At 37.7% G+C, this 25,627-nt stretch overlaps 2 protein-coding genes across 2 annotated transcripts; both read left to right on the forward strand.

The window, feature by feature from the left end:
• Positions 1-4,288: 4,288 nt before the first annotated feature.
• Positions 4,289-13,030, forward strand: LOC122651901 (protein DJ-1 homolog B). Its single transcript, XM_043845465.1, has 8 exons — positions 4,289-4,459; positions 4,551-4,751; positions 4,865-5,014; positions 5,141-5,323; positions 11,677-11,757; positions 12,235-12,435; positions 12,515-12,655; positions 12,745-13,030. Exons 1-8 carry the CDS (start codon positions 4,307-4,309, stop codon positions 12,949-12,951), a joined length of 1,317 nt encoding a protein of 438 aa, XP_043701400.1. The 5' UTR covers positions 4,289-4,306; the 3' UTR covers positions 12,952-13,030.
• Positions 5,488-25,627, forward strand: LOC122651904 (transcription factor bHLH30-like). The gene is made up of 4 exons (XM_043845470.1): positions 5,488-5,498; positions 12,441-12,444; positions 23,418-24,018; positions 24,917-25,627. Exons 3-4 carry the CDS (start codon positions 23,704-23,706, stop codon positions 25,403-25,405), a joined length of 804 nt encoding a protein of 267 aa, XP_043701405.1. The 5' UTR covers positions 5,488-5,498; positions 12,441-12,444; positions 23,418-23,703; the 3' UTR covers positions 25,406-25,627.

Consider the following 25,627-nt stretch of genomic DNA (forward strand, 5'->3'; position numbering starts at 1 on the left):
ATTCTCTTCTGGGTGTGAGATAGTTGAAACGATGAGCGGTGGTGCTTCGTCGTCCTCCATTAAAAACCCAATGGAAGGTGATTACAGCCCCTCGGCCCCCCCCACGTACTTCATCGTTCGTTTTGATTGTAACATTCAAAGATTTACCTTTTTTTTTTTTTTGGGGTGTTGTGAGTCTGTGACACATTAGATGTACTGAGGGATAAGGGGAGTTGTTCATTTACGAACTCTTTTTAGATTTTATAAATATTTCCATTCTGGGCCAATCTAAAGTAAGAAAGAAAGTTAGGGGTAGATTTACTTGCAGTCAACTATGTCAGTATTCACCTCCACCTCCCTCATATTTTATGTATCAGCAGTTCAGCACTCAATATCTATAAGGCTCCCTTCTATGTTCAGCCATTATCAAAATTCACCATTAATGGGGTATTCATCTAATTGATTGCTCAATCTGAGATCTGAAACTTATTAGCAGAATTTGTGTTTGTACCTCCACCAAACTTCGAATAGTATGAGACTAATCAGAAAAGAGTAGATTGAGAAATCTCGTTCTAAAGTATAGCACTATTTTTTTTAATTAAGATTTTGGATCTCAAATTGTCATTCTTGAAATGTGATTTTTTTTTTTTAATGCTTTTGTTGAGCATACCATACCATACCGCATCGTTTGGCAAGAGTTTTGGACGGGATTTGGAAGTCATTGTAGTAACGGCCATTGTAGTAGTGGCTCCTTGTCGTTGATCAAAAATGTGATTACTGGGTATAAGAGTGTTGCAACATTGGCGAGATCTGAAGAATTGTCAAACATTCTGAGCATCTACACATGTCTTGGACCGCATCTCATATTTCAAACAATTTGTAAAGGAAAAAAATCTACATGACACTTTAAAGGGTGTCAAACAATGCATACCCATTTTTAGTTTCTCATTCCAAATAGTGTGGTAAATAAGTGGCGGATGTTACTTGTTGCAGAGGTGGTGGCAATGGCAATGGAGGAGGAGGAGGAGGAGGAGGAGGAGGAAGATGACGGAGTGGAGGCAAAGGTTTGAGGAACATGAAGGAGATGGTAGAGGCAAGATAGTAGGAATGGAGGCAACGGGGGAAGTGGTAGAGGTTATAGATCATGATGGTGTAGTGATGATGGAAGAGGTGGTGTTCTAGTGATTATTCCATTTTTGTTTTGTTTTAATTAGTTACAATTTATTTAGACTACTAATGTGATGTATTAATTATCAGTTGTAATTTATTTTGTATACTAATGTAATAAATTGATGAAGATTGATTGCGAAATCACATCAAACCACATTCCAATTTTGTCATTAGTTTTACCTAAAAAATCACACTAATACTTCCGAGTTGAGTTAAAGTCCAAATTGGGCTAAAAGTAACCACATCAAACCACATTCTAATTTTACCACTACCTTTTATTTAAAATGGTGGAATAGAATAAAATGGCACTTTCACCCAAAATAAACACTTTACAACAAAATAAGACATTTACAAAATGTGTCGATCAGCCAAATCCTTCTTTCAAACACTAACCTAAATCATTATTAGGATGGTGGTAGTTATTTTAGTGCGACATTGCTATATTTGTGACAAAACTTGCCATGTTGAACTTCAAACTCTTCAAGAAAATCCGTCCAACTTTGATGACATGCCTACCTTGAATGCTCTTATGATTATTTTTTATGGTAGCTTTGACTTCTCAACTAATGAAACTGGTTGGGGTTGCTTTTATACTGTACCAAAAACCAATTTATTTATGTGTGTTTCGATAATGATGTTACAGGAAGTGACATTGGCGCAGAGGCCAAGGGACTTCTTCTAGGGATCGAATCAGGTTTGCAACTAGGACACCATTCAATAGAAGCTTGGATGAATTATGAGAAGTTGATTAAGTTTATTCATAAGACTTAAGGTACCGTTTGATAACCTTACGCATGTTTCTGTTCCGTTTTTTCACTAAAGATGTTTTTTGGTGTTTTTTGTTACAGAAACATATTTATGCGTTGTAAAATGGTATTTGATAAACTTGGGTGATCTTTTCTCCATTCTGTTCTACTTCTTCCTCCTTTTCTTTCCTAATTTCTTTTCTCTACAATTGTGACCGAACAACAGCAGCAACAACCCCTTTCCCTTTCCCTGTTCTCTATCACCACCATTGTTCTATCGATATCAGCAATGAAACAAATAAATTATTCATTTCTGCCTCCTTCCCACAACAACCCTCTCTCCCATTTCCCGCTGAAAGTCTACCCCTTTCCCTGTCCTTCAACTCCACTAAAACCCAAGCCCATCCTTCCGTCAAGTCCAGTGACCCATCCCACCCTTGCTATTCCCAGTGACAAACCCAATCCCATCTTTTTCGATTCCCTACCAAAACCCCAACCTAAGACCCCTTCTTGGTTTCCGCCAGAACTTAGAAAGAAAAAAAAGGAAAAGAGAAAGCGAGAACAGAGAAACAGAAGCAGCAAACAAAAAAAAAATCAAGTAGAGAAGAGAACCAGAGAATCGAAACAAAAGGAAGAAGAAAACATACCTGGTTTCAGAGAACTCCACCATTGCAGATTCAAACCTCCATCGCAGGCGAACAGATCTCCCATTCAAAGTGGAACTCCAGCCTCATGGCTTCCTCATCTTCCGCCATTTTCGAGCACTACTTCTCTAGTTCGAGTAAAGAGTCCAAATCCCAAATGGTAACACCCTTAAGAGATGGGTGTTTTCCTTTTTTTATTGCGTAACAATTTTTCAACTGGTACAAAAAATGATAGAAAAAACAAGTAAAAATTGTTTCTACAAATTTGTTACACTTCACATAAATGACCAAAAGTTTTGATTTATGATACAAAAAATACATGAAACAAAACAAGTTTATCAAATGGTTTTTTTAGTGTTTTTGTATGTTGGGAGCACAAATAGCACAAAAACACCAGAAACGTAAGGTTATCCAACCTAAGGAAGTTGACAATGGGAGTGTTTTAAAGGTCTGATTTAGAGTCAATGGTATTGTACTAAGTTTGAAAACTTTATTCTTAAGAAGTGTGACAATTCCATTGTTGGGTTCACTTGTTATTTATCTTAGCGAGTTAGGGTAGAAAGGTGAAGATATTTAGTATATGATGATGTTTCTAATTTTGTATGGTCACTTAGCTATAAATCCTATTTCCTTGGTTTTTCATTAGAAAAAAAAAAGAAGTAAGATCTTGATGGAAATAAATTTTTATTGTTTTGGCTTGCAATCGAGCATTTTTGTTAGTTTTTTTACATATAGTTAAAGTAAGAAGAATGTGTTAGGTGAAAGAGAAGGTTTGGTTCTTAGGTATATAGTCTCCGTTGATCTCTCAACTTGGAAGAACTTGCCTTAAGCTCAGCAATTCGCAACTTGACAAATAGGGAGATAAAAATGGAGAGAGAGGGAGAGAGCTGCCAGATGTGCAACATAAAACAATCCCTTCCCGTTGAATGTGTGATGCAAATCCACTTCAGGAGTACAAGTACTTAACAATAGAATGTGCATATAACTCTAGCAATATATAGTCCAAGATGCTGAACAACAAAATTTGATTTGAGAATTTCACATCATATGGGGATGTACACACAGTAGAAAAATTTTCAATCCATTGAGATATGTATATCATCATCATGATGGATCGGGGAATTATTAGGCCGAACTGGATTTGACTCAGGATAGATATACATATCCAACGATTTTATAGTCTTTCTTCATTGACTGAGAGTATCGACCTAAGAAGAATCAATTATTTTTATAGTACCCTACCCCAGGAGGAAGTCGAATCCCCGCTCCCTCAATGAAAAAGAGGTGTTCTGATGCGAAAGGTTTCTCTGACGAGTGGATTATCCAATTTTTCAATGGATCCTAACTATTTTCCATTAATAAGGAGTGGAGACGAATGTGTAGAAGAAACGATAGATTTGAGAGAGAGACTCCGCCAACTCAAGAGTCAAGCCACAATGCCACATTGGCTACCAGCAGTGATCATACTTCATATTCATAATGCAGGATAACTCGGCCCGGCCTATGTGCAGTTAGGTTTCGGTTCGAACCATATTGGGCTGGTCTAGTCTTATTCAAAATCCAAAAATCCACTCACAAACAGTCTACCGAGCCTGGCCAGATTTTACCAAAAAAAACAAAAAGCAAAAAACACTTAAAGAGATATCTGCAAACGTGCAGAACCAAATAAACCAGGACCCCTTATCAAAATTTCAGGGGAAGCTATATCGAACCAAACTGTAGCGGCTCGAGTTTTGGAGATGCTTACTTCAGCAAGAGCCACGAGTAATGGCTTTGCGCCACCTGACGCCTCTCTCTCCTCGCTTGCACCTCTCCCCTTTTATAACATTCTCGCGAACAACAGCTCCACTCACGTTTCCTGCTTTCTCTACGTCTCGGAAAAGCTTCTCTGTAACAACGATGACGTCTACTGCGCGGAAGGTAATTTCATTTGTGTTCTTTAGCTGAACCAATTAATTTCTCTTGGTTGTTTTGTTTAACCATCAGAAAACTATGGATCCTCGTGGATTAGGTGCTGGTTCCAGTTGCAGATGGTACGGAACCGATGGAGGCGGTGATCATGATCGATGTCCTGCGAAGAGGTGGAGCTGATGTCACCGTAGCGTCCGTCGAAAAGGAGCTACGAGTTGATGCTTGCCATGGAGTGAAACTAGTCGCCGATGCTCCTCTTTCTGATTGTGCTGGAGAAGATTACGATCTCATCTCTCTTCCTGTAATATCTCTTGCTATTTGTTTCATGTCATTCTTCGTCGTCACACTGTTCCCTTTTTTTGGAATTCAATCTTTTTTTAGGGGATTAGGGTTTGACAGTGTTTGACATTCCAGGGAGGAATGCCTGGTGCTGCTCATCTTCGAGATTGTACAATTCTAGAAGGGCTGACCAAAAAGCACGTGGACGATGGACGACTTTATGCTGCGATTTGTGCCGCCCCTGCTGTTGCACTTGGTTCTTGGGGTTTGCTGAAGGGTGTAAAAGTAAGACCTTGGTTGACGAATCAGTCACACAATGTTGATTTTCCGTTCATCATTTTTTGTTATGTTCTGATTGTTATCACTATCTTGATGATTTTAGTGATTACTGTTACTTTTGGCTTTTGGCAGGCGACTTGCCATCCTTCATTCATGGAGATATTAGCATCGACTGCTAATGTAGTTGAATCGAGAGTCCAGAAGGATGGTCAAGCTGTGACCAGTCGTGGCCCTGGCACAACTATAGAGTTTTCCCTGGTGCTGGTTGAGCAATTGTATGGGAAAGAAAAAGCTGATGAAGTTGCCGGTGCAATGGTACGTAGGTCATCTTTTATATTTCGTTAATTATATTCTTTCTGGAAATGTATCTGCTTAAAAGTTTATGGGCATTTACTTCTTACAATCTTGAGAAGTCACGAGCAATATACAACGGGTTACGAACTTGATGGGTGATTCTTGTTAGGTGCTCAAATGTATGCTCGTTCAAGACGTTCATACATATAGTTATTTCAGTTTCCGAGGACAATGCAGCATATAAAATTGCTCTTCTTTTTGGTTTTGTGAATATGAGATCGGTTAAAATTGCGAATATATTAGGCTTTAGCCGCTGGGTTCTGGCTGTTGGGGAACAGCAAGCGGTCATCTTGATTAACTGTTGCTAGGTGCAATTCGTTTGCACTTGCTGGATGTCACATATTTGTTGTCTCAGATATAATGTCATTGTTGTCTTCCGTTAGTAAATTTTCCAGGAGGGAACAATTCAGTGAGATTACTAACTCAACTTGAGAAAGCCCGATCCCAACTAAATGGAAATGGCTACATGAAACCAGTTTCACAATTCCCCCCTTATCTTTACCCATCATCCCAGGACATCGTCGGCCTTCCCTTGTCTCGGACCATCTTGGCACCATTTGATTTCTTCTTACCAATGCATATACTATCCATCATTATAATACTCTGAGCAACTTCAATCGAATTTATCTTCTGTTGTTACCAATTGGTGCTACTTTTGAGTTTCTTTTGTTTCTTCTGCTCACTTTTGTTTTTGTGCTGTATATATGTTTATAAAGGTGACAATGAAAGAGCTCAGGTGACCTCCATGTTTAATTGAACTTCAGTGGTTGTCTTGCAATGAAATCTTATCTTTAATGAAACTTTGCATTTATTGGGAAGAAACGTAGAAGGTAGGTCAGGGAGAGCCTAGTTCTGTTACCTTCAGCAATGAAAGCCATTTATGCTCTTATTCTGGAAACAGCCTCTTTGCAAAAGCAGGGATAAGGCTGCGTACATTATGACCCTCCCTAGACCCCGCAGTGGCGGGAGCCTCGTGCACTGGGTACGCCCTTTTTTATGCTCTATTTCAGGCTCTGTTTGTTTTGATGTAAAATGGCTGGATATAAAATAAAGAATAGAAATTATCTTACTTTCATTATCTCACAGATGGTAAACATATGGGATGTGCAGTTCTATAGCAGGTCCAACTATTTCATGCCCCAAAACTCTAAAATATGTTTTGGGAAGTAAAATATATTTTTACTTTATTTTATCTCTGGGCATTTTACGTCAAGACAAATGGAACCTCTGGTGATAACTTCTTCCATAGGAAAATTATGTCCACTCGCAACAATTTCGGAATTCTTTGTCTTGGCCATTAACATCCATGGCTACCGGACCATCTATTGTTGATTGTGGTAGCATTTTTTGTAGTTGCAAACTGCAGAGTTTTGTTGCCTCTGGTTGAGGCAGTTCTTCTGTCAAGAAGGTCAGTTGTGTAATCCATTTTGAGTGCTCCTAGACCTTTTGGGTTGGTGGTGGTGTTGTGTACTTTGTACCTCCCAATCTTCTTCAATACAATTTGTTACAAGAAGGGGGGAGGGGAAGGAATCCAATCTCATTTTGTGCATATGATTTGACAAGTAGTGTTGTTCTGTGATGAGCTTGGGATTTTGACACATCAATAAAGTTATGGGGTTTACTTCAATCAAACTTGGGATATGATGTAGTTAGTGTTCCTGGAAAAGCTTTAGCTGTGAGTATTATTTTCCCAGCTGGAAGTATACCTGAAGCAATTCTATGAAGGTTCTGATTATTGATGAACCATATTGGGTATCCACCGAATGGGATGCCGATCCTTTTACCTTCTCTATGGATTTGTTTGCTTTCTTTTCTCTGCCATCCATTATCTGTAGAGGTCCAGTAGGAAAACCAAGACAGAAGGGTTGAAGAAGCCAAGGGGTGTGGATTTTTGCTCGTCACATTGCCAGACTCTTTGACTTCTACATGAATTGCATAATGCATTCATGACTGAAAACAAACCGACAGAAATTAAAAGCACTCTGACAGAGTTTATTTAAACTATCTAGGAAATCATTAGATTTGTCAGTTCTTGTGTAGGGCTGAGGCCAGATTTTATTCATCCCTTGTGCTTCGCTTTCTCCCTTCCCCAACCCTTCTATTACAGCAGCCAATTATAACCTGCACGACCAGGCTTTTAACTTGAAGACAAGGGGTTTGGATGTTTGTTTGTCACATTCAGACTCTTGGCTTCTACATAAAGTGCATAATGCATTCATGACTTAAAACAAACCGACAGAAATTAAAGCACTTTGACACACATTTTATTCAAATTATCAGGGAAAGCAGTCCTGGTGTAGGGCTGAGCACATGTTTTATTCATCCCTTGTTCTTCCCTGCCCCCCTCTATAACAGCCAGCCAATTCCACCTGCACGACCAGATTTTTAACGACTGTTTCTTCAACAGCCATCAAATCCCTGTCAATAGGAATTTTTTGTGTTTCATTCTCTCTTTTCATGAGTGATTATTTTAGATATCCGGGCTAAATCGTAAATAAAGAAGGTGAGTTAGAGGATTATGTTTCTCAGAGAATTAAAATAGGATGGATGAAGTGGAGACGTGCATCCAGAGTGCTTTGTGATCGGCAAAATGTTTTTAGGACTGTCATACGACTGGCTATGATGTATAGTATGGAATGTTGGGTAGTTAAGAAGCGTCATATGGATAAACCAAGTGTAGCGGAGATGAGGATGTTGAGATGGATGTGTGGCAAACTAGGGAGGATAAAGGAATGACCATATTGTGGCTGAGTTGGGAGTGGCTCCAATACATGATAAGCTAAGGGAGAGTCGTTTGGGAGGGCATGACCATGTTCAATATGGGCCTTGGATGCTCCAGCACGGAGTAGTGATCTGATTCAGATTGAAGGAACTAAAAGAGCTAGGGGGCAGGCCTAAAATAGCCTTCGGAGAAGTGAAGAAGGACATGCATAGCTTAGGCCTCTTTATCTTGTATGACTTCAAATAGAGCTGATTGGAGAGCAAGGATCCATGTAGCCGACCCTATTTAGTTGGGATAAAGCTATGCTGTTGCCGCTGTTGTTGTTTTAACTCTCTTCACAAATAGTAGCGCCTATTCCAGCTCTTAGAATTCTCATCCAACTTTGTAAAACCTGATGCAGGAAAGGATCAAAGAAACCCAATCTGTGTGCTGTTGTTGGGCCCAAACTATACGAAATTGATTGGGAGAATTCAAAGAGCTGATTTCCTGAACTTAGGGAGAGTTGACTGTGTATAAAACTTGATTCTAGGGTTTGAATGTCATAAGAAATTCAGATTTGGAAAATGGTCTGAGATTAGATCAAAATTTGGATAAGTCGGTCTGTCTTAGAATCAAAAGCAACTTTGGATCTAGAAACCAGTCTGAATTCATTTTCAGATCAAATTTTTTTGGGGGTAAGATTCATTTGCAGATCATAGCATGTAAACCAATGGGAGATTTAATTCCAAAATCGGATTTGATTCCAATCAGGTCCAGAAATCGGTTAAGTTAGAAAACAGATCTCTTTCGTAGGTGTAGTGCCAGAAATAGAGTCAATAGCATGGAACTAAATCTCCGTTGAAACTTGCAGTTTCGACTGAGAGATATCGGTTTCAACACTTCCCGAGACGAAATGTGAGGTCGATCCTGGATCGTACCAGGTTTTGACCATATTGCGCATATTTCGGTGATTTTGACCAAGAATACCGAGTTTCGACCAGCCCAGTTTCAACAGAAAAATACCGAGTTTCAACCAGTTTTGGTGGTTTCAATCAGTTTCAACCAGCCCATGGGATTTCGAGTTTGGCTCAGAAAAATACCAGGTTTCGGTTGGAACCTGGGAAATCTAGGTTTTGGCTAGTGTTGAAACTGGCCTCGAAACCAAGATTTAGAACCTTGGTCAAGAGCCAAATTGAAATCTCAGATTATAAACCCTATCTGGTTTATAATAGTATTTGGAAAATTGGTCAACATGACTCCCTATCATTTGAATCGATCTCAATAACCACGAGATGAACATATTAGGGTCATCCTTTTGTCAACGGATGCTCCTATTCCAGATCAAGTTAACAAAACAGCCCTCAGAATTTCAGTTATACATTTGAAGGTCAGGAGAGACAACCTTCTTGAAGTTGTAGTCCAATTTCTTTGAAAATCTTAGACTACGTTCTGTCTTCTATTGAGAGGGCTTCTTTTATAATTTCTATGATAGAAGCTTGGCATCTGGCTATTAAGATAGGTCTTTTCTTTCCCAATGGACATTCTACTTGTAAAATGTGGTCCCTCTTCTATTGAGAGAGCCTATGATAGAAGTTTTTCTTTCCCAGTGAACATTCTACTTATATCTTCTTGGTTGCCTTTTATAGATATAAAATAATAAAATAATGATGTTCTCCGACATAGTGCAAGCCTCAAGTTTTCCTGTATTTACCTTCCTCAGAACCATGGTTTTAAGTTTCGGTTTCAGCCAGGGTCGAAACCTGAAACCTTATGCAGAACTGCTCTGCAGTTTGTACATGTTACCTTCTATGTCTACCACCCAAAGTTGGTCACAAACACCCATGTTCCAATCTGAATCAGAACAATCTAGGAAAATTCATTTATCATCCATGTTTCACTCTGAAAATGGTTTCTCCTCCTTGACGATGAAGCCAGGCTCTTGACTTTCCCCTGTCCCTGTGAAGAAACTCATGCTGTCGCCGGTGTCAACAAGAGATGTGTCGTGTCCCTGGTTATAGATGTTTTCTCAAGATAATGATTTTAAATTTTCTTATTGCTTCTATAGGTGGAGTTTAGTTCAGTTTCTCTTTCTACTTCTTTCTCCTTAGAGTTTTAGACTATCTCATTCTACTTAAAGGTTTTGGGGATCAGTTCCTTACTGTTGTTTGTAAACTTAAGTATGGTTGATGAGTTCTGCAAGATGCATTTCTTCATTTTCTTCATGTAGGCCCCTTGTTTCTCTTTTTCAAAACTGTTTTTCTCTTGGACTCTTATTTAACTGCCATTTGTAACTTTATAATCTTAGAAGCTTCATCAGTTTCATATTTTATGTCTTCTTTTGGGAATAGGAAATCTTCATCTATAGGAGACTGCTCCTTTGTGAGAAGCTCTATCAAGACAGGCTTAGCCATCCTATTTTGGTTTATATGCGGCTCAGCTTGACCGACATATTTCTGGTTTTATTTGTGAACATTTTCCCTTTCCAATACAAAAGGTTCTTGTTTGGTTGCCTCAGGAACTATCCAATTGTCATTTTTTTTTGTTTGTGGGGGGGGGGGGGGGTTCAACCATTATGAATGGCTGTTGTGTGTAAAGGCTCATTTCCTCAAATCTTATACTAATATAGGTTTTGGATAAGGGCTATGACAGTAAAGGGCTTTTCAAGGAATTGTGAATTTCATGTTGGGAGGGCAAAAGTAGGAACTGAATAGACAAGGGCAAATTAAGGGGAGTGACAACAATAAGAATACTTGATAAGCTTTCATTGGCCAATTCATTGAGAAAAGAAATAAAAAGGAGGAAATGAAAAACTGTCATCGACTCAACTCTACATTCCTGCTTAACGGTAGTATTCCTGTTTGGCAGCCCTTTCATGATGGGGTCAAACTGAATTTTGATTGATACCTGTTGAGGAACCCAGGCCCTTTGAGTGATGTAGTTATTAGATTTTATGGTGCAGGACTTTTTGGGGCTTAATTGGGCCCCATTGGACTAGTTAATTCATTAGCGCTGAATTATTTTCACAGCACCATGTTTTGAATGCTGAAGTACATGATCAATATAGGATCTGATCGTGGCAGGGTAATGCAAATGTATATGTATTGGAGATCCTTCAGTGGGACATGGAAATTTTCCCATCTCGTTAGGCACACTCGACTCCTTGCTTCTTGATCAAATTGTTTATTCCACTGGAAGCCTAAAACTGTCGATGAGAGTGCAGATGTTTTGCAAAGCAAGGGGTTCCTCTCAGGAAATAGGGCAAAACATCATCTGTCTTTTTTGTTGTCTATTAGGAGTTTGAATTCTGCCTCATTCTTCACTACATTTCCAATTCTTCCTCTTGAGAAAGACCTGTGTATTTTGATTGGACAATTGTTGTCAGCAATGATGCCCCCCCCCCCCTCTCTTTTTCTACAGGGTGGCCAGCAGTTTCTATTGTTTGTTTGTGCTTCTAGTATTGGTGCCTGATCCTTGTATATTCCTTGTCTTGATAAAGATTCTCTTGCTTCCAAAATGGGAAAAGAAGAAAAGTGAACTCAACTTTCTCTGTTTGTTTGCAGTTTCTTGGTTTTTTTCAATTTTTGACTGTACATAACAGTTGGTTTCTTTCCAGGTTATGCGATCCAATCATGGGGATGAATATAAGATAACAGAGCTGAATCCAGTGGAGTGGAAATTTGACAATGCTCCTCAGGTCAGATTTGGATGATCATAATATTTTTAGATATCCTTTTTTATGCTATATCTTTTTCATTCAGATATCTTGCCACAGTTTTTATCCCACTTTATTTTGCTTGTCCATTGCATATTTGCCCGTATTGACTATTGTAGGGGAATGACTCAACATGCTCCCATTCATTGTTCTTCTCTATGTTCCCGCACACTGTTTTGGTGGCAAAAGTATTGTTGGAAAGAAGAATGGATAAAAGAGAGTTGCATCAACTTAGCATAGTTGTTTAGCTGCTGCTTACGCATCTTTTACTTCGATGCTGTATTTTCTTCTTCTTCTTCCTACAGTCTTCTTTTGTGTATCAGCTTTGCCTAGTTGTTTAGATGCTCATTATCTCCCTTGTGTCTCGAGGAAGAGCAGGACGATTGATGATTTCACCTTTTCAGATCAATGTTATTACCTACAAACTTGATGTTCTGTTTCTTGTTTTCTCATCTTCAGATCCTTGTGCCAATTGCTAATGGCACGGAGGAGATGGAAACTGTCATGATTATTGATATTCTGCGGCGAGCGAGTGCAAAAGTGGTGGTTGCCTCTGTTGAAGATAAAATAGATATTCTGGCTTCCCGAAAAGTGAAACTAGTGGCAGATATGCTCCTTGAAGATGCTGCAAAGTTGTCATATGACTTGATTGTTCTGCCAGTAAGTTGGGTCACAATTTGAACTATTTAAAACTGATCCACTGAATAATTCATTCTGAACTAATTTTGAGCCCTTGCAGGGTGGGCTTGGTGGTGCCCAAGCATTTGCTAGTTCAGAGAAACTGGTAAACCTACTAAAGAAGCAGATGGAATCAAATAAACCATATGGTGCCATATGTGCATCTCCAGCTTTAGTACTGGAGCCTCATGGTTTACTCAAGGTATGAGCTATGTCATTACTACATTGAGTCTCTTTTAGTTATCTGTGTGTAGAACTTGTCAATTGACAATATGTTGGTTTATTTTACAGGGTAAGAAGGCCACAGCTTATCCACCCATGTGCAACAAACTTTCTGATCAGAGTGAAGTTGAGAACAGGGTCGTTGTTGATGGCTATCTTATCACTAGCAGAGGTCCGGGAACTTCCATGGAGTTTGCATTGGCTATTGTGGAGAAGTTTATGGGACGTAAGAAGGCATTAGAACTTGCAAAGGCTATGGTTTTCATGCACCCATAGAGTTTGTGTCCGTTTTGTGTTTCTATATACAATTATACATTGTGCCAGAGTGAGTTTATATCTGCAGCGTGTTGGGTTATATAGTACTGTAAAATATGAATTGTTATTATGGGTATTAGATAAGTGGAGACTTCCAAGTTTGAGCAGTCACCAGGTTTACTCTGCTTTCTGAAATGAATTAGTTCGATGGGTTCTTTGTTTATTACATCCTCCGGCTACTACTTCTGTTGTGGTCTTGAGTCTTCACATTCATGGTGGCTGAGAACGAGAGTGAAAAAGGTTGGTTTTGGACAAGATATGTTTAGATCCTGGCTCAGTGCTTTTGCCAGAAAAGCTCGTGGAATAGGGCTCTGGTGGTTTTGGATCACCAAACTTCTGGCTTGGATGTAACTTGTAAGAGTTTTCAACTCCATCGACACTAAAGACTTGACGCTGAAGCCCAAGAGAGATGAAATGGGAGTTAATGGATAAGGGACTGGGCGAAAGTTTTTGATTGCTAATTCTTTTTCCCTTATCTACTGTGTTTTTTTGAATAAAATAGAATTTTTTTTTCTTTTTGGGGTAAATGAATAAAGGGTAAATTACCGATCACCCCTAATTTTCAATCAAAACTCGGATCATCCCCTGACATTAGTCTCTAATGTTAGTTTTATGATGTTAAGTGATGATGTCAGCTAATTAAACAAATTTAAATTCTTAAATTACCCTTGACCAGTATTGATTTACGATTTTACCCTTGCAACTGAAAACCCTAAATTCATCTTTTTCCTCACACCTGCAACTCGATCTGGGAAGGCTTTATGACCTGCAACTAAAACCCTAATTCGATCCTCTTCCTCACAAAGCCCGTTGGTCATCGTCGGTTTCCGCCGCCGGTAAGGTTAGAGAGAGAGAGAGGGGAAAGACGAGCTATCAGAGTGGAAGAAGCTGACGACGGAGGATATATAGTTTTCTGGGTTATTTCTTGACGGAGGTTTCGTTACCCGTATCAGTTTATGGGTTTTTTATATAGTTTTTCTTTTTTCTTTTTGGAACTTCAAGTTTTGATTTCTATGATCTATTTTAGCTCTCTGTGGTTTTTGTTGTTTTTCTTTTTCCTCTACTGTGACTTTGAACATGAAAATCATTTTTGCCCAGTTATATATCCTGTGTAGTTTGAAGAAAATGGGTCCTTTTTGTTTTCATTTATTTCTCGCCTTTGCAAAGAAGACGAGCAATAGGGTGAGGAAGCGACGCCAAGGGATTTCTCAACGGCGAACTTGGCGGAGGCAAGTGGAAAATTTATTGTATTTGGGTCTATCCCGACGGCATCTTCTTCTTTACCCTTGCATAGCCTTTCGGCAACCATATTGGCTGCCGTGTTCGGATCGACGATCTTTATGATTATCAGTAGCAGTATCTAAATTTGGTACCCGGATCTGAATCATCTGTTTGATTGCTTCAGAGCTACTTTGAGATCATTAGGACCTGGGAACAGAGAACAGCTACGGATGGGTTTTCAGGTGAAATTTATTTATTTTACCGGACAATAATTGAAGTCATTAATGTTTTGAAGTAAAGGGGCCATGAGATCTTTTTATTGGTTCTTGGGTGACTGGGGTCATGAGATTTCTATTTTACCTTCGTTATCCGATCGATTTTGATCCCCTATTTTGGATACCAAACAGATAAATATGTAATTCAATCTCGACTTAGGGCATCTCATGATCTCATTTGTTTAAAAGAAATGATTCCTTTAGATGGGAATGAATCGGTCAAAATCTTTTGTTTGAAAACCGTTGGTTCCATTAATAATGAAAAATGGAGTTGAAAAAAAAGGTTAGAGAAAGAGGAGATGGAGATTGGGAGCATTGGAGAGGAAGCTGACTGTGCCTATGTCCCACAACGTTGCTTTGCAACAATGTTCTTTCTTCGTCTGCTTTAAGCCTTTAACATCTCTCGTATTCCCGAGAAAAAACCAGAGCAGAAACAAATTTGAAAGTCTCTAAAATTCAGATCCTTCCCTAGTTTCTCGAATCTTTGTTTTCACAAAGAAAATTGCTTTTCAGTGTCGGAAAACTGGTTTTGCGGTTTGGGATCTCTTCTGATTCTCTTCTCCTTGGGGTTTAAACTACTCTTTCTGAGTGGCAGCGGCGGTGGCGCCAACGGAGTCGCAGAAAAGGGGTGGGTTATTTTAGGTTGAAGATGAAGAAAAAGTAGTATTGTAAATTTAATTTTAATATTTTAGTACAAAGGTAAAATAGTTCTTTCACACTAATAACTAACAGCAGACTAATACCGTTACTGTAGAGGAGGTAATTTGAATTTTTTAAAAAATCAGGGGATGATCGGTAATTTACCCATGAATAAGCTTATAATTTTTTTTTTTTGGTAAGGGACTTAAGCTTATACAAGTCTTTCAAACAAAAAACTCTAAAAAGATTATATAATTGTTGAAATATTTGCCTTTTCTTCCCAGTTTTCATTTCTAGGTTTCACTCTATTACGATAAATTTTGGTCCAATTTAAATCGAAATAAATGGAAGCTGATCCCATATCCAATTGAGGTTTTAAATTTTGGTTGCAATTTCTAATGCTTGGTTGTACCTAAGCGTGGTTTGCATACTTTGATGGTTGAATGCGACTTCCCAAATCGATTCATGTTATTTTCACTTTTTCAGTTATTGAGTCATGGAGGGATCGTTATCGCGTCAAGTACTTGATGCGGTCAAGTGTGCATCGTGCGGCCGGGCACCGCTCATGTGTGCATGGTGGGGCCCACTGTACGCACATGGGCGGTGCCCAGCCACACGATGGGCACTTGACCGCGTCAAGTACTTGACGTGATAATTTTCCGTCCTGGAGCCGCCAGTTCAGCCTGAAATTTTTCTATTTATTAATTATCAAGAAAAAAGAACGCCATGACATAAAATCATGAGAAATGACTGCCGTGTCTCTATGGAAAGGCAGAAATCCCCGAGGATGCCATCGCACACAACCAGGTAGCGATCTCTTTTCCTAATTATTACTACTTTTAGTTTGGATATTTGCTTGATCACAATCACAGCCTCACAGCAAGGTTAATACATTTTTGCAGTAATAAAATGATTTATTAAATTCGTCATTCAATAATGTTTAATAAATTTTTGCAGCAAGTTTAGACTTTAGAGTTCAAATTTAACTTTGCCAAGTGTCGTTTTGAAGTAATAAAAAATAGGGAGAAAGAACGCTACGTGGGTACGTGTAGTGTGCGACCCCTGTGCCCAAACACAGAATCACATGAAATGACCATAGTGCCCTCATGGAAAGGTGGAAATTCCCAGGGTGCTGCGGTCATTTTGCATGACCCTGTGTCTGGGCACAAGGGCCGCGCACTGCACGCACCAGGTAGCATTCTCTTTCCCTAAAAAATACTACAAAAAGGTGGGGATCACTGCTAGTTCGTGTGGCCCCTATGCCCAGACACAGAGAAGATGAAACCACCTCGTCCCGTAAGCCCATCCCTGTTAGATGCTTGTGCAAGGGCTCCCATTGACCTCGTGCTAGCAGGAGCCACACAAAAGCAGCATTTTTTTCCCTAAAAAAGACAATGTTTCTTTGAGTAGGCGTATCAACAAAAAAGTGGGTGAGGTGGCACACCTAATTATACCAGGTGGAAGGGTGATTTAGTCATTTTAGTAGTTGGATACCTAGGGAATGGTCTAGACTAGCCACATGTAAAATTTTCGCCACAAATGCAATCAAATAACCTCCCATGTATTAGCATGTATTCTTGTGAATCTCCATGCATGCCTGCTGGTGTTCCAACCACTATTAGATCTTTGTTGATTTTCCAATGCTTTGTTTTCTCACTTGTCAAACTTTGTTTGAACTTTGAACTGAAACTAGTTATGTGAGCAAAGGACATTTGGTTCTATTTGTCCACAAAATTTCAACCCTATTTGATTTGCCACATGATAGAAAATAAGTGCTCGTCTAACTATTTATGGAGATGTACCGGTTGATCGGAGAAACTATGTTAATGAATAATTCTAGGTACCTAAAAATACAAGGAAAAATATACAATATCAAGTGAACCATACAATTGGATAAGATCCCAAAATTGGACATTTGGTCAATACATGATGTATTCTTTTTGTTCAAAGGTTTCAGGGTTGTTCAATTGAAGGGCAGTGGTAGGAATAGAGCTTAGCCAAAAAAGAGACTCATTCTTATGATTTTTTTTTTTTCTATTATAATTTGGAGAAAGTTAGTGGGTGAGCTTTGGCGCAATAATTTAAGTTGTGCTATTGTAACTTGGTGGTTGCGGGTTCATAACTTGGAAACAACCTCTCTTGCGAAGCAAGGGGTAAGGCTGTGTATATTTGTCCCTCCCAGACCCTGCAGTAGTAGGAGCCTCAAGCACTGGGATTTTTTTTTTTTTTTTTTTAATAATTAGGAGAAATTTATTCTTTACTGTGGGTGAAGAGAAGCCCATTGTTGCAATCTCATAATTACTCCCCCTATTTAACGAATGTTAGAAATGCCCTTGACACTACTCTTGGTGTCTCATCCAAATTCTAGAATCAATGTCTGGAGAGATTTTAGGTGATAGAAAACTCGATTCTAATCATTATCTATTAATTCTTACAAAATCGTAAGGAGAAAGTATCTCTTCACCAATTTTGAAGAGATTCCCTGTCAATAGATGGTCATAATCATGGCCCCTACTGGATGAAGTTCCAGAGCTACCCTTGAGTGTCCAATGAGTCCTTTCCAACAACAACAAAGATGGTGGGTGAATATAATCTTGGTTCACTATGGGTGAAGAAAGACTTAGTCTAAATATTAATGTTTCTTTCACTTCTTAAAAAGATTATCCTTTCCCAAATTTATAAATTTAAGAAAGGACAATAGATCGCTGCGTGGTTGCATGGCATTTGCACCAGTACGGGGGCCAATGAGAGTGCACACCATGGATGAGATTTTTATTTCACGGGGTCACGGCGGGGTGGTAATTTCATGTGCTCATGTGTCTGGGTGCCAAATCCACGTTATCAGGCAACGCTCTTTCCCCATAAAAAAAGGATTAAGTTTCCCTCCACTCACAGTGAATGGAATCCCATTCACCGAGGGGTGTGAAAGTGTGAGAATGAATATTGGGAGGGATATTTTGAAACATACCAAAACCCTAGGAGGGGTTTGTGAACCCTAAGATGATGGGTGAACCGTCCTCTATGGTTTGTGTTTTCTGGATAAATCACATGTCAAATTTAGAGATCCATCTCAACCGCATGATTAATCATGAACATGGTTTCTTTTTTTTTTTTCAAAATCTCTTTAAGAAATTGTAAAAAAATTCTTCTAAAAAATCAATTTCTTAAAGAGATTTTGAATGGTCGAAAAAAAAACAAGAATGTGGCGAACTTTAATTAGATTGAAAATTAACATATAATTGGAGGATGATGTGGGCTCGTATATGGAGTTTGAAAATCGACCAAATTGCCACATGACAGTTGTAGCCGATAATGACAAAAGGGCTTCTTTCATTGTTGGTGCTGGGAAACTTCCTTCCCCTCCTACCCCAAGGCTTTATTTTTCAATAGGAACAATATTCTAATAAGTAATATTATTCTATAATATCTTGTAAAAATAGATAAACTCATACGGCTTAGATAAACACAATATATAGATCCAAGTTGGAAGTTTTATAAGTCAATCTACTTATTTTAACCTTATCTTTACTTTCACTAATTTTTGTTATTTAAAATTAAGTCAACTTTTAGCTCTAGATTTTGAAAAGGGACCATATGAAGTTCATTTATTACTGTGTGCAATTATCTAATTTTTTATTTTTTGGGGTGCCATCTATAAGAAAAGGGCAAAAGAAAATGGTGCCATCTATGTGTAGATTTTTTCATTGTCAAGACACAGAATCATGGACCCCACCCACTTTTTCTATCCTCGAATCTTCTCTATTCTATTAATCGTAATGGGGACCCTCCATTTTACCCGAATTAGTACTTGGGCGAAAGAGGAAATCCTCTCCCGAAAGAAAGATATGGAAGTTAATTTAATAACAAAGAGATGCATAAGCATGTTAATGTTTGTTCAGCCATATTAGTACTTAGACGTCAAAGGGAACTAAGAAGTTGCAACTTTATTTTTTTTGTCTTTTAAGATAATATATTTTTTTTTTAATGAGGGTAAATCTTGTCATTTCATATAAATGCTATATATTAAATAACTTTCAACTTTTTGGAAATTTTCTTATCCTTACATTATATACTACAATAAATGAAAAATAAAACAACATTAAATAACTCTAGTAAATAAGAGATGGGTTAATTAAAAGTAAGTTACAACTTTGGTGACAGCAAGTTCCCTTATTAGCACTCTGTTTGATTGCAAGGAAAATTAAAAAGAATTAAATGGAAGAGAAGTAAAAAAATTTCAAACTTGAAAAGAAACTTAGGTAATCATTATCCAATATGATTGTATAAACTACTTAAATTTTTTTTCATATTTATTAATGATGCTTTTTAGATACACTTTTTATTTTACTTGTCAAATTCAAATGATTTAGATGTAAAGTAAAGTGATTTTTAATCAAATATGAAATGATTTAAAGTTAATAATATAATCATTTTGATAATGATTACAAATTTTCTTTTTTTTTTTTTAAATTTATAATTTCACTTTCCTTCTCTTTAATTTCCCTTGAATCCAATGTCAAGATTTAATAATCATAAACCAGTGTAAACTCTTCTCATTAATTAAAACAAACCAGAGAATCCTTACTCCCAATGTTAATTAGTTCATCCATCATTAAGGGGGGAAAATAAGATTTTTTAATGGTCCAGTGCTATAAGTGGTTGTCTAGATTCAGCTAATCCCTTTAAAGAGAAGCTGCATTAAGAAGTTTTATTTAGTAATAAACCCAAAGGCTTTGTCCAAGTTAGGCTGTTCATACATCACCATCTCTCACTTTCTCCAATTCGAAATAAGACTTAAAAATAAAATTTATGTTTTTCTTCAAAAGGGTTTGGCGTCCTTTGAGAAAATGAGAACCCATTTCATTGGTAGATGATGACAAGGAACCACCTACGAAAGTCTTTAAATAAGTGGGAATTGCGTAAAACAAAGCTTTCTTTGTCTATTTTTCCCATCACATATTCATAGTGAAAGAGAAAGTTGGTCTTGGTGCGGAAAAGCGGAAAATTCATTGTTAATGGGATAACTCATCATCCAAAGTCCCAACCATGTGAGCTGAGAAGATATATATATTTTTCTGTTGTTAATGACTATTTAAAAGATTTTAGGGTCAAAAGCTTCAGAGTTGATGGATCATGTTAAATCAAGCCTTTTAATTTATCTGATATTAGGCTTGTCCAATCTTGTGCATATAGATTAGGTCCCATTAGTCACATAATAAACCATCACGCTTCCACAATTGTCGTCCTCGATGATTCTCACTCCAGATAGCTCTCACTTTGGTGGTAGGTTTTTACTGGGTAACAGGTAGTCCTTTGACTCCTTTCTTGACGGTTTTTACTCCACTTTAGGGAGCTCTTCTCCTATGTAGTCCTTTTCGTGACTCAAAACTGTGACGTGATGACTGACTCTGATACCAAATGTTAGGTACTTGATTGATACGTCAAAAACTCCAGAGTTGATGAAATACGTTAAATCATGCCCTTTAACCTCAATCTAAAGCCCTACATTAGATTGAGTCCCATTAGGCACATAACAAAAGACGAAGAACTTGTTGGGGGGGGGTTATTTTTATGTGAGTAATGCACGAAATCATGTGTGATACACAAGGCTACATACATTCACAAAATTGTGTTTGGCACACAAACATGTATGTGCAGTATCAACGAGAACATTAAATCAAAACAAACACATACACACGAGTTGACAAAAGATTTACATAGTTTAAAAAAACAACCTACGTCCAGAGAGTGAGATCCAATTTTCATTACAAATAAAGAGAAGAAACAATACAACCCTTGTGATTTGACAATCAAACCCAAGCCCCTATGGACACCCTTTTCTCATCTCAGATCCAATCTTCACTTAATCTTTGTACACACATTGTACTCATGTTGTACCTCTTAGACCCTTATTTGGATCCTCACATCTTCACTCTTCAATTGGATTATCACAACTCATATGGTATTTGCACACAAGGGTTTAGACCCAACATGACCCAATAACAACAAACTCTCCACCCTCTTCATTATCTCATCTGGACCATTAAACTAAACCTTTAACCGGTCTAGATAAAAGTCACCAAACCCAATAGAACGGAATTGTAATGTTTCTCACACAAATTAATGAATGGGTGGGATGTATACTTGATATTTTGGTGGGTTTTATCTGTTGATCAAGCTGGATTCTAGCTACAAGATTGTGTGATTTTCTAGCTTTCTTCTCCTTGCTACTGGAATCAAATATTATAGAACCAATTAAAAGTTGCTAAAAATGTCATTGTTGGACTCAGTTTGAATAGTCGGTTAAAATTATTCTGATGTTTGGTATATACTTGATTATAATTTCATTCCATTCACATAAATTAAAAAGACTAGAAGTACCACCCCTCCTGTTTATTTTAAAATTAATTAATGTGAATATATACCCATCCAAAATAGTAAGAACAAAGAACATTTCTTAATCACATATATAACATGATTGAAAACTCCAACATATAAATGACGCTTTTTTTGGATATATATCATTAGATACAAAAAATTAGTTTAAGAATATATTTAATTTTTTTGCTTGTTATTTCAGAGCTAGTTATCAGAAAGATATGGACAATTATGTATATCTCAACCAAAGAAAGTCAATAGAATTTAGGTCATTGATGCAAAAGCACTTTGATTGCAAGAGAAGAGAGAGAGAGAGAGAGAGAGAGAGAGAGAGAGAAATTTATAATATTTTGAGCAAATAGTGTATGTCCCTGCTGATAAGTTTTCATAGTTTCTTATTTCATGTCCATAATTAGAACTTAGAAGGCTACAATTGCTTCTCACCTAACTTTCAATAGATTCTATCAAAAAGAAAAAAAAAAAAAATATCAATAGATGCATACAAAAAGTGAACAAGAAACCTAATTTTATCTTTCTTTTTGGGATGAATTGGAAGATGGTTAATTATGATCAAATAATGGTTTTTTTTTTTTATCAAGATTAACAAAGATAAAATACTGTCATCCATAATTTTTTTTTTGGGGGGCTAAATTGCCTTGTCCCTAGCCTGCTTCGCAAATATCTGTGAGTGAAGGAAGCATTTGTTTTGCTAGTAGTATGTAATGGAATCTCTCATGCCGACATCTTATGACTCTCAAATGAGGCAGGAATGATGGCAATGTAATAGTCATTAATTTTCAACGGTTATATTTTCAATAGCTATGTTTTAACGGTTATATTTCAACGGATCTCTCCCTTGCCTTATATATCTCATGCTGACATCTTATGACTCTTAGATGAAACTGCACTCAAGCAGTATAAGAAACCCTCTCCCAATTCTTTTATATTTTTTAGTTTATTTTTGAACTGCATCAGGTGGTAACTCAATTATTTGTTGTCGCTGCCCTGCATCACCTACGATCCACTTCCAACTACACCTTCGCAACCGGCTGCTACAACCCCACTCCATTTTCGGCCACTGCAACCCATGCCTTTCCAGGCTGTTGCACCTCCATGATCCATCTAGAAAGGAAAGTTCCAAACCCTTGAAGTAGAATTAGATTGATCAAACGTAGTGCTTCTCATTTGTAATGTTCATCCACATTGAAACTAGAATTCACCTTCTTTTTTTTCTTTGAATCTTGAATTTGTCTTAAATTTTATTCATCAAAACAAATCGAATGACTACAGTTTTTATCGGCTAAAAATACGAAATCAACCTGAAATGCACACCAAACACAGCCCTTGAACTGTGGATACTTTTTTTTTTTTTTTAATGCAAGTTGCCAAATGCAAAGACATGAAACTGTTAGAAATGCTACATCACTCTTGGAAAACACAGGACATGCTGATATGGAATCTGGACCACAGAAGCTGAATATTCTTTTAAGAAAAAGAAGAAAAAAAATCATAACATTATTTCGAACAACTTTTTTAGACTTGCTGATTTGTATTATTTAGGGGTAAGTATTATAATCTTTAAAGAGTGGTGCACGTACTAACTTACGTCAGCTAAAGTAAATCAAAATTAAATAATGTAAACAAAAAGGCTTTGTCTCATCTATATATGGCGGAACCCCATCCCCATCCCCATCCCCATCCCCATCCATTATGCAAATATTGATTAGTGGTTTTCGTCTGTTTGTAGGGGGCTTCAGTGCTTCTTTGCTTCTTTCTTTGCTTTGCTGCTTCCACTCTGACCAAAAAACAAACATCTCTCCTACCGTTCTTCTCCACTTCTTGATCTCAAATCTCTGCCTTTTTTTGGTAACTTCTAGGATTTGAGTGGGTTTAAGTTTTCTGCAAGTGGTCAAGAAAGCTATCAAAGTCAAGATCGAAATGTTCGAGTTCAACACGATAAAGAAGAAAATGTGGACATTTTCCTATTGATTTTAGTCCCAATCTATTATTGTGTTTCTTTTTGTGCGTAATGGAAAGTATGAGAAGAAGCACAACATGGGGACTTAGTGGAGGTAAAGAAGAGGTGTTGCATCGTCGAAGGTTGTTCTTTTGGCCCATTCCTACGAATCGTCCACCTGGTTCTGTGTTTGTTCTTCTTTGGGTTTCTTAGATTACTGGGTTGTTGATCAGCTTGAAATATATGGCGGGTTCTTTCTCCTGGAATTCACGCGATGCTTATTCTACTGATTTTCCAAGATTGTTCGATAGGTTTTCACAGTCACAACATACTGGTGGGTTGCGAACCCTAATGGGTCGAGGTGGGTCGTCTTCGTTGGTTCTGGACAGTGAGAAGGGGGAGCTTGTTAAGGCTCCAACGAGATTAGGGCAGAAGACGATACCTGAAGCCAAGGCTCTTGCGGCCTTGAAGAGCCATAGCGAGGCCGAAAGAAGGCGTAGGGAGAGGATTAATTCTCATCTCGCTACGCTTCGGAAGCTTGTCCCCTGTACAGAAAAGGTTTGGTTCCTTATTTTCATTTGCTCTTTTACCTTTCCCGATTTTCTATGAATTGGGTTGCTACTTCCAGTTAATTGTTTAATTCATCTTTGGAACTTAATGCTATTATTACTGATCTTTGTTCTTTTGAATCAAGTTTCTTTCATTGAAAGTCAAATTTCCTCGGATTAAATCTATATATTGCTCGTATATTCGTGTTTTGTTAGAATCATTTCCATTCCTTTTCGCTTTTCCTTTAAATGCTTTTGCTTTTTTTTTTTTTGTGTTTGTTCTTTTACCACCATGGGGAGTGAGCATGAGTTACTGAGGTTGATAAACTGCTGCACATACAAACGGTTGGTGACAGAGCTTGCGTTAATTACACTCTCTGGTTTAATCCTACTCTGTCTCTTGCCCTCTGTAATGACTGGAGAGTTTTTTGGGATTTGGGAAAGCAAATTCAACAAAAAGTTTGAATACAAAGATAGAGGTTCTGATTTCTCTTTAGCTTTATTTCTTTATCCATATTTTGGATACCAATGATGCAGAATAGGAATCTTATGAACTTTTATTCTTTAAATTGAAGAAATTATTAAATGAAATGCCATTTAAGAGCTACAATTATATTGATGGCAAAACTAGTCATTCTAATGGCTAATAATTGGGATTCGAATCTTTAATTTTACAAAAAGATGGAAAAAACACAAATATATGCAGTAGGAACAAGATTGACAAGCTAAAGTTTTGTTACTCTAATGGAATATTGGAGTATTAACCAAATGTTCTTCTTCTATAAATCAAAATGGTAGTTGAAAACCTTAGAATTTGTTATTAGAAACCATTTGTTACTGTTGAAAACCTTAGAGTTTGTTATTAGCTCGTTAAAATGAAGCTGCTATTTTGTGGATTTTGTGCTCAGACAGACAAGGCTACATTGCTAGCAGAGGTGATTAGTAATGTTAAGGAGCTGAAGCGAAATGCAATTGAAGCAAGTAAAGGTTTTGTCATACCAATGGACGTCGATGAGGTGAGAGTTGAAACTCATGAGGATGGATCATCATCAGGACACCCTTTTTGTATCCAAGCAACTCTGTGTTGTGATTATCGTCCGGAGCTTCTCTCTGATCTAAGACAAGCACTTGAGGCTCTCCATTTGAAGACTATGAGCGCAGAGATCTCAACCTTGGGAGGGAGAGTGAAGAATGTCTTGGTAATGACAAGTTGCATAGAAGGGACTGCTGACACTGCTGAACTACGGCACTTCCTTGCAAGTTCTGTGCACCAGGCCTTGAGGAATGTCCTTGACAGGGCTTCTTCTGCCTCCTCAGAATTCTCACCGGGAATTACTACACTTCCAAACAAGAGGCGAAGGCTTTCACTTATTGATTCTTTGACTTCATGTTCATGAGATCTGAGCTCTTGATAGGAATTATGGTTCTGTTCATCTTCTATATCTTTTTTTTTTTTTTAATGTTTATATGGAAAAATTTGCACCGACGTGGTATGAAGCTTTGCTAACCACATGTATTCTCTGCTACATAAGCTCATAATATATGTAAAGGGAAAACTTGCCTGCTTGTTGATTGTGAATATGTTATACTTTCATTTGATAATAAAAAAGATGGATTTC

Source organism: Telopea speciosissima, chromosome 2 (genome assembly GCF_018873765.1).
Source record: "Telopea speciosissima isolate NSW1024214 ecotype Mountain lineage chromosome 2, Tspe_v1, whole genome shotgun sequence".
Lineage (NCBI taxonomy): Eukaryota > Viridiplantae > Streptophyta > Magnoliopsida > Proteales > Proteaceae > Telopea > Telopea speciosissima.